The 12,770-nt window shown below is 38.2% G+C and overlaps 1 protein-coding gene across 1 annotated transcript in view; it reads right to left on the bottom strand.

Moving 5' to 3' along the window:
- The window catches only part of LOC109715328 (NAD-dependent malic enzyme 62 kDa isoform, mitochondrial), a 47,489-nt gene continuing 38,473 nt past the window's right edge, over nt 3,755-12,770 (bottom strand). Inside the window, exons 16-20 of the mRNA XM_020240279.1 lie at nt 12,531-12,602; nt 11,759-11,821; nt 11,569-11,683; nt 10,609-10,718; nt 3,755-4,069 (exon numbers count right to left, since the gene is read on the bottom strand). Coding sequence (XP_020095868.1) covers nt 10,644-10,718; nt 11,569-11,683; nt 11,759-11,821; nt 12,531-12,602 — 325 coding nt within the window. The 3' untranslated portion in view covers nt 3,755-4,069; nt 10,609-10,643. The remainder of the gene's footprint in view (nt 4,070-10,608; nt 10,719-11,568; nt 11,684-11,758; nt 11,822-12,530; nt 12,603-12,770) is intronic.

Raw genomic sequence — 12,770 nt, 5'->3', positions numbered from 1 at the left:
ATTGTGAGGGGGGGGGCCACAGTGAGAGTGGAGGAAGCGAGAGAGAGCGTTAATGGAAGTTAGAGGGGTTGGGCGGTGTTCTCCGATCGGTCAGCGGCGCGCGGCAGGGTGCGGCTTCAGCGAAGGTGGGCCACACAGAAGAGAGGAGAAGAGATGAGGTGGGGCCTTCTAGGGCTAGACAGAGAATTGGAGGGTGCGAAAACACCTCGGACAAGATGAGGACGGGAGTAATCATGTCGCGCAGGCTCGCGTTTGCCAGAGAGAGAGAGCGGAGAAGAGAGCGAGCGGCAGAGAGACAATCTCCTCTTGGCTTCTCACTGTGAGAAGCCTCTGTGCTCACAGAGGCTTCTCACTGTGAGAAGCCTCTGTGAGGCCTCCCCCTCCCTCCCCCCACACACAGAGGCTTCTCACTATGAGAAACAGTGAGAAGCCTCTGTGAGGCCTCTGACTGGCAACCCCCCCCCGCGCCCTCACAGAGGCTTCTCACTGTGAGAAGCCTCTGTGAGACCTCTCACTGGCAACCCCCCACAGTGACCCTGTAAGGGCCCTCACTGTGCAACCCAACCCAACCCCCTCCCCCTCACAGAGGCATCTAAACCCCCTCTCTCTCTCTCTCTCTCTTTCTCTCACTCTCTATCTCTCACTGATTATTCTCGGTGTCTTTGTCACAGGTCACTCCTTAGCTCTTAATTGGCAAAGTAGTCGCGCCGACCGTGTTCGCAAAATGTAATACCATCTCTTACCCTCTCCTTTGTTGTATGTTAGAAATGTGGTATGTCTTGAGTTTAATATTTTTGTACATTTTTTATATTACTTTAGAACTCTATATCTGCCGACTGTGTTCCTTTCTATATCCATTAGGACGGAAATTTTGTCGAGAACAATAATGTACCACGATATATTGGTGGCCGTAAAGAATTGGTTGTGGTCCGATGCGATATCTCATTTCGGGCATTTGAGATGGAAATATATAATGTTACTAATTATGATCGAGTGGAAGACCGTCTTCGCATCATGGTGAATGTCCAATGGGAGGCGAATGGGAATTAGTTAACGTATCAAATGACAATAAACTATCTGCCGTGAGGAGTATTTTTTCCTTCCATGGATGTATAAAAGTATTCGTGGAGAAATATGTGTCGACGACACACGACCGTCCAAATACCGTTAATTATAAGGAAATGCATCGTAGTAACAATTATCAAAGAAATTACGTCAATCGCGACCGAGTTCGTACAACAAGGTATAAAGTAATGACCTTTCTAAATGTTTTTCATGATTCCTCAATTAGTTTAGGTGCGCGAAATTAATAATTTTGTTTTGTAAGTGTTACAAAGAGTTTGAAGTCCCATGTGTGCCAGTTAGTGCATCATTGCCATCTACTATGGGGGATCCGTCTCTGCTGGTTGCTCAAAATGAGTGGTAGGTGATTGTATGATTTAGTTACATTAAAAGTTGACCAATGTGAATAGTTAATCTTATATATCTTTACAGGTCTACGATCCCTCCTTATCAAAGTGAAGGTCTATCATCTAGTGTTCATGAATGGACGGATTGGGAAGTGAGAACTACTATCCCTCCTTATCAAAATGAAGGTCCATCATCTAGTGTTCATAAATGGACGGATTGGGAAGTGAGAACTACTATCCCTCCTTATCAAAATGAAGGTCCATCATCTAGTGTTCATGAATGGACGGATTGGAAAGTGAGAACTACTATCCCTCTTTATCAAAATGAAGGTCCATTATCTAGTGTTCATGAATGGACAGATTGGGAAGTGAGAACTACTATCCCTCCTATTCAAAGTGAAGGTCCATCATCTAGTGTTCGTGAATGGACCAATCGGGAAGTGACTACAACTGATAATGAGGACGTAATTGGAAGTGATGAGGAGTATGTTATTGAAACTGATGAAGAAGATCAAGGGCGAATTGATGCTGATTCTAGTGACGACGAGGAATCCTTTGTTGCGTGTTTTTTGGATCCTGATCATGACGGTGGCTTGAATGCACTCGCATGCGCCATTCGAGATGAAGGTGTTGAATGGATTGAAAACTCAAATGTCAACAACGAAGATGTACCGGACCCGGTGAAATTCAAGGAATTTGAAGATCAACGACAATGGTTTCTCCTGGGTAATGAATTAATTAATCAAAGCGTTGTTGATGCATATAGTGAACAAAATATTGATCAGGGTCCTCCATGTGATGAAGCATGGGCTAATCGGACTTTTTCTGATAAATCATCGCTAGTGAGGGCTTTGGACACTTGGCACATTGCACATAATGTGCAGCTTAAAGTTGTTAAGTCAAATACAACTAGATATACTGTGAGATGTGTGGTCGATTCTTGCCCATGGAGATTACATGCCTCTCAACCGAAAGGTAGTTCATTTTTTAAAATAACGACTTATAAAGGTCCGCACACATGTTTGGTTCCAATTCTGAATACAAGACATCAAAACTGTATATCATCTTTCATATGTCAATTTATACTACCTACGTTGAAGGCAAGGCTTACTATGAGTCCTATGGAAATTCAATCGCAAGTTCAGAGTGAGTTACACGTTAGCATATCATATAGCAAGGCTTGGCGGGCCCAGAATAAAGCACTACAAATTATATACCGTAGTTGGGAGCAATCATACTGCGACCTTCCTCGATACTTCTCCATGTTGGAAGCAACAAATCCTGGAACTATTACGAAGATTGATTTTATTAGTGTGACGAGCACTACTAGAATGTTTTCACGAACCTTTTGGGCTTTTGGACCGTCGATTCATGGTTGGGAGTATTGCCGCCCATTACTTAGTATCGATGCTACCTATTTGTATAGAAAATATGGAGGCCACGCATTAATTGCCACAGGTGTCGATGCCAACGGCAGTTTATTTCCGCTAGCATTCGCAATTTTTGAGGGGAAGAATGGCTCGAGTTGGGAGTGGTTTTTAAGTTGCCTAAAAAGGTATATAATAAGATCTTGAGTTATTACACTAATTTCATATCGTTTTAAAGGGCTAGCGAGGGTTTTTTTTATTCTTCATATATGTCTTTTTTTTTTTTTTTTTTAAGCTTAGTCTTTTAATTTTTATAGGTTGTTGGGCAATAGCAGGGAGGAAGCTATAAAAAAAAAGAAATTTTCGTTTTAGTTTTCTCTTAATTAGTATTTTTAACTTTACTCTTTTATATCTTGTGGGTTTTTGTGCAATGAAACTACTTTTTAAAATTTTTTAGGAATCTTTTGATTTTAGTTTTTTATATAATATGTTTCGAAATTTGATAAAAATTATTTTCGGGTTCGGGTTTTCAAATTTATAATGAGGTTTCGGGTTTTTGGTCGGATTCGGATTTACTTCGGATTTGGCTTCGGCTTCGGGTTTTCAGGTTCGGGTTCAAATTTCGAATTTTTTGTCGAATTCGGATTTGGATATAAATTTTTAAAATCCATCGGATTCAAATTCGGGTTCGGGTTTCGGATTTGATAGTCAAGTTTAGGTTCGGATTTTTAAAAACCCGTCCCGATTCCGACCTGTTGACATCCCTACATGTGCAACATTATTGTCCTGTAGATGTACAACGAATCTACACATCTATTCTTCCCACGAATGTTACCGAAGAACTACTTTGTATTTCTGCACCAGAAATGACCTGTTTTTCCATAGTATTGGTTGCCTGCACCTTTATCAAAAAGATACGATAAAATAAAATAATAAAAAAGTTTTTTTAAAAAAAATCACACAACAAGATCATTGCAATTGCATTGCATCTTATAATTTTTTGTGACTTCTTCAAATTTACAATCACTTATGATTAAAAAAGCATGATGCAAAAAACTCGTGGTTAGAAAAATATAGCAGTAAGCACAACACGGAAAAAAAAAAAAAAGAAACAATTTGAAAATTAATTCTACAACAGAAAAATAAAATGAAAATGAAAAGGGAAACTTTTGTTGATGAAGACGTATGAATTATTTTTTATTTTTTAAGTGCATGTTCCTTCAAACTGCCTTCAACAAATGGCTTGGATCATAAATATGCGCCAGCTTTTCCCAAGAGACCTGCATGCAAAATCTGCAAAACAAAAAGTCGAAAAAAGATAATTTCGAGCATATTTTGTACATTCGTACAAGCTAATGTTTTCATCTATCAAAACTATCACATTTTGTTTTACTTTCATATATTTATGAACTTATTTTGAATTTTTTTTAAAAAAAAATCTAGAATAGCTGAGAAAATGTTAACAAGGAACAGATTAAGATAAGCAATATACTGATGCTTTTATATGAAAATTCTAACAAACAAAGATTTGTACATGGAACACGTATGGCGTGTCTGCCATTACACTGGAAAATCATGATATTCTTATCATCCTATATTCATTTCATGCCATCCATATTGAGTGACCAAAAATCATGCTTTGTTTGAGCAGTGTATTTCAGTAATATTTTCTTTAAGGAGCGATAGGTATTATGCATGGAAAACCTTTTCAATTTGGGGATAATTTTCCTTCACTAATTCATTTCATTCTCTACAGTAACTCATTATCAAGAAACAACCAAGAAAAATAATAAGGTATCATCCTCAGCTTTCTGATTCTGCTCGAGAAGAAGACGGGATATCTTCCCTTTTCCTTAAATAATAAGGTACTGATTGATAATGTAACAATGGAGCACAAGGAAAAAATAGAATATTAGAAAATTGAGAAATAGTCGAGAATACATATATCTTTGATCAATTAGTAGTAATGCCATTTCAGTGATAACTTCCAATTAAGTTGCTCATTACATCATAAGAAAAAAAAAGTTTCAGATGAAGATATTAAAGTTTTGTATTGATTCTTTTATATCTTATAAACTTATTTTGAAATTATTGAAGAGAACTTTAATAAAGCTACGAGAAACTCAAACTACAAAGATATCAAAATAATGATCCTCACATACAAAAAAAACCTAGTGAGAAATCATCTATACATCAATTGTTTATATCATGTTGCAACAGCACCCAAAATCTTTGTTTGCTTCTCATACCAGCTTCATATTTCATTGTTCTTATTATATAACACACAATAATAGTTTATTTTTGTGAAAGTATTTCCATAATTTTACCACGAGAGGTAAGAAAAGCTATCTGAGGACAACTCGTCAATATATTAAGGCACGTTTAAGGAACCAAATCCTAATAAGGAACTTCCTATAGAAAGATTGCACGAGGGGTTGGATAATGTTCGTTGTGTTAGTATTTCTAATCTAAAGACATCAAATCAACTAGTGTTTTTTTTCCCAACTTCAAATATATTTCTTTTTCAAAAGGATAGATTGTGGCCTAGTTTGAAAGAATGAGTTGGATGAAGAACATCCAACCCTAACACTATCTTTTGCAAGGAGCTTCAATCTTCTACAAGGAGCTTTTTATGGAATTTAACCTCTGTGTGGGGTCGAGGAAAATATTTTTAAGGACATCTTTGTTGTCCCTAAGATAACTCACTGCTCTGGAACTAGAGAGAATAAGAGCAAAATTACACTAAGTCAGGATTATTGTTATAGAGAATAAGTAGACTTGCGTTTGATTGGTATTTTAGGAATATCGAGAAGTAGTGGAAAAAAAGTAGGCAGATTTATGCTACTATAGCAATGTATGGATAAAATGCATGAAATATTATTATGATATAATACATAAGATATAACATTATATCACGTTGCACATCATATTATAATATATTTTATACAATATAACAAATGATAACATTTCTTCTCTCTCTCATCTAGGGATGTCAATGGGTATGGATACCCGAAATTTTATTCGAACCCGAACCCGAATAAAACGGATATATCTGATACTAAATGGATATGGATTCGGATATGGATATCAAAAATAGAAACCCGACGGATATGGATTCGGATATGGATTTTGACTGTACCCGACCCAAACCCGAACCCGACCCGAACCCGAATTTATTTTATATTATATAATATATATATATATATAAAAATTTGATGTTATATTTGAATTTGTATTTTAAAAATTTAGATTTAATATAATATATTTTGAAATATTGGAAAAGGAAATAATTATTTCGGGTTCAAATTTTCGGGTTCGGGTTCGGGTTTCGGATTTTTGATCGGGTTCAGATTTGGATATGGATTTTTAAAATCCGTCAGGTTCGGGTTCGGGTTCGGATTCGGGTCTCGGGTTAGGAGTCGGGTTCGGGTTCGGATTTTTGAAAATCCGCCCCGAATCGACCCGTTGACATCTCTACTCTCAGCATCATGAGCTTCACGCTCTACACCTAATCCCTCATGTTCCCCACCAAGACTTGAAACCACAACCTTGCTCTTCCCCTACTTATGCATAAAGGTACCCATAGAAAGCGTGCCAGCACGAAAGCGTGCCGATGCCGTGCCGTGCCAGGCAAATCGGCACGGTACGGGACAATGCGTGCCAAGCTGTGCCGATGCGTGTCCGTCACAAAAAATATATGTATGCCGACACGTAATGGCATGAAATATTTATTTTCTTTAACAACAAAATATACCAATTATTTATTACGTAATTTTATCAAATCTTTTGAACTTTATTGAGAAAATTACTTACTAATTTCAAGAATAGAGAGTTTTTTACCATCGACACGGGGGCTGTATCGTGCCGATATCTTGCTGACACGATACGGCACGGTAGATACGACCCGTGCCGATGGGTACTTTAATCCTTGCCATGGACCTAATCGAATCTGGGTAATTGATATACTGTACCAATACCCTAAAAAGAAATCGGTAAGAACCCTACCCATTTAACTTCGGGTCCGGTCCGGTCTGGGTATTTAAGTTACTAATATACCCATCGGGTTTATGTGAGCAAGTTTGAGTAGTGACTACTCGTATACTACCCGCTTAAGACTGGAAACGGGTCGGATACAGGTTGCATCTAGATGGTGTACGAGTACCTGTATGCACATATTTTTCATAGACTATTAAACAGTTTATGGACAAACCATAAACCTCTCACTATAAAAAAAAAAACTTGTGTTCTAATAAATTGCAGCCAATCAGAGGGATCGGAGAGGCAAAGAGAGCGGCTAGGGTTTGATTTCTTTTTAATAAATTCGGATGGGATGCTTCCATCCGAATTCGATTGATTGCCACACCCGCTCATCGATTACAATTAGAAAAGCTCTCATGCAAACTTTCCAATAGGCATAATTTGTGCCATCGAAGAGTGGTGGTCGATTAATGTTACCGCCTTCGGCCATTATGATAGCTATAGATTTAGATCCCGCTCTGATACCAATTATAAGTTACGGAAAACCCTAGGATCAATCTAGATAATATCAAACACCTAGAGGGGGTGAATAGGTGTATAGGCCAAAAACTACAAATCTCAATGCGATAAAAATTAGGGATAATTGCCTATATACCCCTCATGCGTCTGGAAATATCCGATCTACCCCTACTTTTCTTTTCTTTCTAAAATGCCCCTCATATGTTCCACCGTTATTCCAAAATACCCCCGCAGTTATCCCTTGTTAGTTTAACTCGAGTTAAACATGGGTTAAATGTGTACCAGAGTTAAAACCTAATTAAAATACCTATTTTGCCCCTACCTTATTAAACTATTTCCTTAAATTATCCTCTCTTTCTCTCCCAACTTATCCTCTCTCTCTCCCAACTTGGGTCCCCGCCGCCCGCCGCCCGCCGCCGCGAGCGCCAGCAGCTCACCACCACCGCCAACCTCGGCGCCAGCTCCTCCGCCTCCACCTTCGCCCCCAAGAAGCCTCGCCTCATTCGCACAAAAAAAATGGCCCGCAAGTCGCCGCTATCGTCGTCCTCCTCCTCCTCCTCCGCGGCCTTGGCCGGCGCCGGGAGCAAGAGGGCTGCAGCGATTTGTGCAGATCTCGTCGTCCTCCTCCTCCTTCTCATCACATTCGACATTGCTGTGGTCGGCGGGTCGACATCGTCTCCCTCACCACCGGTAGCATCATCGTGCCTTCCACCTCGACACCATCGCCGTGGACGCCTTCTTCGTTGCTGAGAAACCCGTTCTTCGTCTCTGCCTCTGTCAGGAACAACAGCTCCGATCACCAATATTGCCTCATAGGTCGCCACCCTCGAGGTTTGGAGTGGCGACGGCGGTCGAGGTGGGTGCTGTCGGTGCCGAAGGAAGGGGACGAGGAGAGGTGCTGTACGAGGGTCAATTAGGAGAGTTAATTGGGAAAGTTAATTGAGAGAGTTAATTATGGTGGAAGAGTTAATTGGGAGAGTTAATTAGGGTGGAATAGTTAATTATCTGAGATTAATTAGAATAAATTAGTCTTCTGATCTGCACAAATCTAAGTTTATTAATATTTTTAAATATATAACTCTTATATATTATTAATATATATTTATTATAATTTTAAATATATATATTTAATATATATATATATATTATAATAATAATATATATAGTATATTAATTATTATATATTTATTATATAGTCGAATTTTTTATCTCGAATTTTTAATTGGTGAACGCATAATACCCGTAAAAATCACGTATCCGAATAATTGCCGAATCCGATTTTTAGCCGTATTTTTCAACAAATTTAAAAATTAAAAGACGAATTTTATCTGAATTTTATCCGTACCGAATTTTTGCCGAATCCGAATTAACTAACTATGCCTCCAGCCACCAAGGTTTGTTTAGCTGCGATAGATCTCATCCGTTCATCTGCTCGCTCCCGACGTGCTTAATTAATTAATTGATATTTGAAGGGCAAATAAGAAAAGTATTCGCTATATAAAGGGTATATAAGAAAAGTTAGTTACGGTAAAAGGGTATATTAGAATGGGCAAAATGGTAATTTTACAGAGATAACAGCAGCTCACTAACGGAACTTAACTCCAGGGGTATATTAGAAAGACTTGGAACATAAGAAGGGTATTTTCAATATTAGCCTTCTAAGAGGGGTAAATAAGAAAACCGGAAACTTTTCAGGGGTATATAGGCAATTGCCCCCAAAAATTAAATGCGAAAATTAAAAATCACACCGAGATTTACGTAGGGAAACTCCAACTCGGAGTAAAAAACCCACGGGACCAACACGTGAAAAAACAATTCAGTAAGAGAAATGGTTACAAGGTGATTACCGACTCCACGGACTCAACCTCTCTTAACCTCCTATGAATCTCGCGCAATCCTCCGGGTTGTCCACGCCCTCACGTTCGAATTCACGAACGCCACGCACACGTCCGAATCCACAAACGCCACTTGAATCCACGCACACACGATCCGAATCCTCGAATCGCCTTCGATCACGCCGAATCCACGACGCCGTACATGAAGAACATCATGATTATGGTGATCCTTCGCTTAGAGTATCGATGAAAGCCAGAGAAGAATCTCTAAGCGAAGTGTAGATCAATTCAGCATATAGATATCAATTTTCAATACCTCGAATTGATTTAAAAGAGGTTAATTTGTAGAAAATAGGTTTAGAACGAAAACCTAGCCTCTAGGGTTTCTCAAACATGTATTCTCGTGATGTTTTTTCAATTAGAGAACCCGAATAGCTTATTTATAGACCTTAGAATCAATTAGAGTCGGACTAGAAAGATTTCGAAATTTTACACTGCATACCGGTACTGCATCAAGTTGGTACCGATACCAAAAGATGACACAGAAAATTCCATACGCTCAGTACCGGTACCAATCCAATGCAGTACCGGAACCAGCTCAGTACCGGTACCAAGCCAATGCAGTACCAGTACTCTATGCAGTTTTGAGAATTGCATCACTTGGACCACTTCTAATCCTTTAAACTTAGATATTCATAATTCTAATGTCTATAACTAAATATGAATCACCATAACATGAATTAAAACCTTACTTGAGCATCGTGATTCATGCCGTGAGATGTTTCTCAGTTCTCGAAGTCTTGAATTCTTCGATCTTTGACAATATGCACCAAACCCTTCAAGACTCCGACTCTATTCACGAAACTTGCCAACACACAATACTTAACATAAACATAGTAATTAGGTTTCACTAGGATGAAAATACACAGAGACCCCTCATCTATAAGTCCTATTGAAAATTGATGCCTCAACTTCAAATCTTTTTTATTTACTATTGGGTATTTCACCGGGTCTGGATCCGGATTTGAAAACTATTCCAGACCCTATCCATTAAAAGGTCAGGGTCGGGTCGAGTCCAAGTCAGATATGGATATAAAGTATCCAAACCCATACCCGAAACTTTAATTGGTTTTTTTTTTTTTCTTTTACCCATATACTATCCATTTTTCATCGGGTCCGAGTAGAGTCCAAGTTTGGTATGGGATATCAGGTATTTTAGACTGCTTTACTTATGCATTATCACAAAGAATACCAGTATTTTGGCATAACAACTTATACCGTAGTATCATATTATATTAAATTGAATTAATTAACATGTGTTATAAGGTAAATAAAATATGCAAAGTTCCATGCTCGCTCTTGAAACAAAAGACAGAAGCCCAAAAAGCTGCCTGCCTAAAAATTATTTGTACTAGCTAATAATGTTATAGGCATTGAATGATTGAATACAAAGATTAAAACCAGCATAGAAAAATGAGTGGTAGTCATCTAAAACTATACCTCTGATTACAGTAGCAATGTATATTGATATAGCTCTATTCCTTTCTGTACACCAAGGTTGGATACACTGGATCCCACATGTTGTTCTTGACATAAGCAACAATCTCCTCCTTCAGTAAATGAATGTACATGTCAAAATTACAAAATGCGTATCGCTAATTCTATGTAAAAAGAAATTGGTATTAGCATTACAATATTTATACCCCTTGAAATCATTCAAATATCATAGGAACAATGCTACTCATACACCCAATACTAGGGTGCAAACGTTCCACCCTAGCCTCCCTGTGGTGTATATTGCTTCACTTCCCACTTCATTTTTTTTTTAATACTAAAAACCCTTTGGGCTTTTGTAAACCCTTCGATCAAAGGGGTGTAAGATGTACACCCCCTATATGAGGTGTAGAGGTAGCATTTTTCATATCATTATACACATTAAGGTTTGTAGTATCAAAATGCCTGAGTAATTATGCAAATATTTTGACAAATACCCTTGCTGAATGGGACTGTAAGATATTCTTATAAATTATGATACTTACAACATCATCTGTGATATCTTCAATTTTAGGAGGGCATATATGATATCATTGACAGATGAAGGGGTACAAGTGTAATTTAATCTTGCTAGTAATAATGTTAGTAGTAGAATAATCAGTGCAGCTTTCTACATATATAACCTGTTAATACGCAAAACAACACAAATTTCCTTGCAAAGCTGGTATAGGCACGTATATCGCATACCATTAAAAGTGGTGTTTTTGCATGCATACCTCAGGCTAGGGAATCTATGAAAACTTGGCTTTTGCTTTTATTTCCCTTGCAGGTGTATGATTGTAAATAAATATAGTTCTCAAGGACGTGCACACAGATACCAGCTACGCAAGGATATTTGTGCAATTCCAAATATTTACAGGGGCACATACGCAAGAAACATGAGACAAAATATAGTAATTTTGCAACCTGAGTGAGTCTTCGAAGCTCCCGTGCATCCATGTCACGATACCCTTCTGCTAGATCCTCTGCTACTGCTTCTCTGACTACTGCTGCAGCCACCTCCTTCGTAATGTCTCGGATACTAAATTACATAACTTTTGTTAGGGGAAAGCAAAATGAGTAAAAATAAACAGCATAGAGGGATATAATATCGGACCTGGATATTGGAGGATATATTATCCCTTTCAGAACTTCCTCTTCTTTCATATATGCAGCTAGGCTGTAGAAGTTCGAAGTTATGTGCAATATAACAGTCCATGAGGCAAATGTCAAGAAAGCATAGTACAAATCTCAGGGTTAATTATGATATGAGCCCCAGAATTTCAATCCCAATTTGAATTATGTCCTTAAGAGCTCCTGTTTAGACAATTAAGTCCCTGAAATTTGTATGATGTGACTATAAGTTTCTGCTATTAGTCTACCATCTTAAAATGAGGCATCAAATCAGTCCTTTGAAAAAGGATCATCAGCATCATCATTAGGAATAATTATTGCCTAAACCTGTTTCACTTTCATGACATCAATATGGACTTCCCAGCAAATCTGCTTCAATCTCTTATTTCAATAATTACCACCTGGTGATTTTGCTGCCTTTTCCAGATTTGAACATTAATCCCTTTGAGAGTGGTAGAGATTAGAAGTGAGATTGATGGAGATCACTAGGCACTTTCAGCTGACATGTTGGACCAGGTAGGCAAGAGTTTCTCAATCATTGTGGTACATTGATGTGGCAATTTTTTCTGACCTTGGCTTGGGGTGCAAATGATGTCAACATGGCGTTTTTCATATTTAGAGTGAGATTATGCAACAGTGCTTAGGGACTGGATTGCTAAAATTGAAACTCTAAGGCCATATCCTAAATCAGGATGAACTTTAGCGACTATATCATCAGCCAAAAATCTTATCACAGAAAGGTTGCTAACACCTACCATTCAGAAGCAACCTGAAGCATGCCATCAGAGATAACCCGTGCACCGGATAAAAGAGTACCAAGACCTATCCTGTGTAACCATGTAAGACACAAATTAGTGAAAAGAAAACAAGCATATGAATGTGTGCGCATAACACTCTCTCTTTCTCTCTCTCTCTCTCTCTCTCATATATATAGTCCGGCTACTGTGCTCTTATAAGTATAGACCCCTTCATACTCATAAGTTTTCGGCTACTAT

The sequence above is a fragment of the Ananas comosus genome, linkage group 9 (genome assembly GCF_001540865.1).
Source record: "Ananas comosus cultivar F153 linkage group 9, ASM154086v1, whole genome shotgun sequence".
Taxonomy (NCBI): Eukaryota; Viridiplantae; Streptophyta; class Magnoliopsida; order Poales; family Bromeliaceae; genus Ananas; species Ananas comosus.
This window is presented reverse-complemented; position numbering and strand designations above follow the sequence as displayed.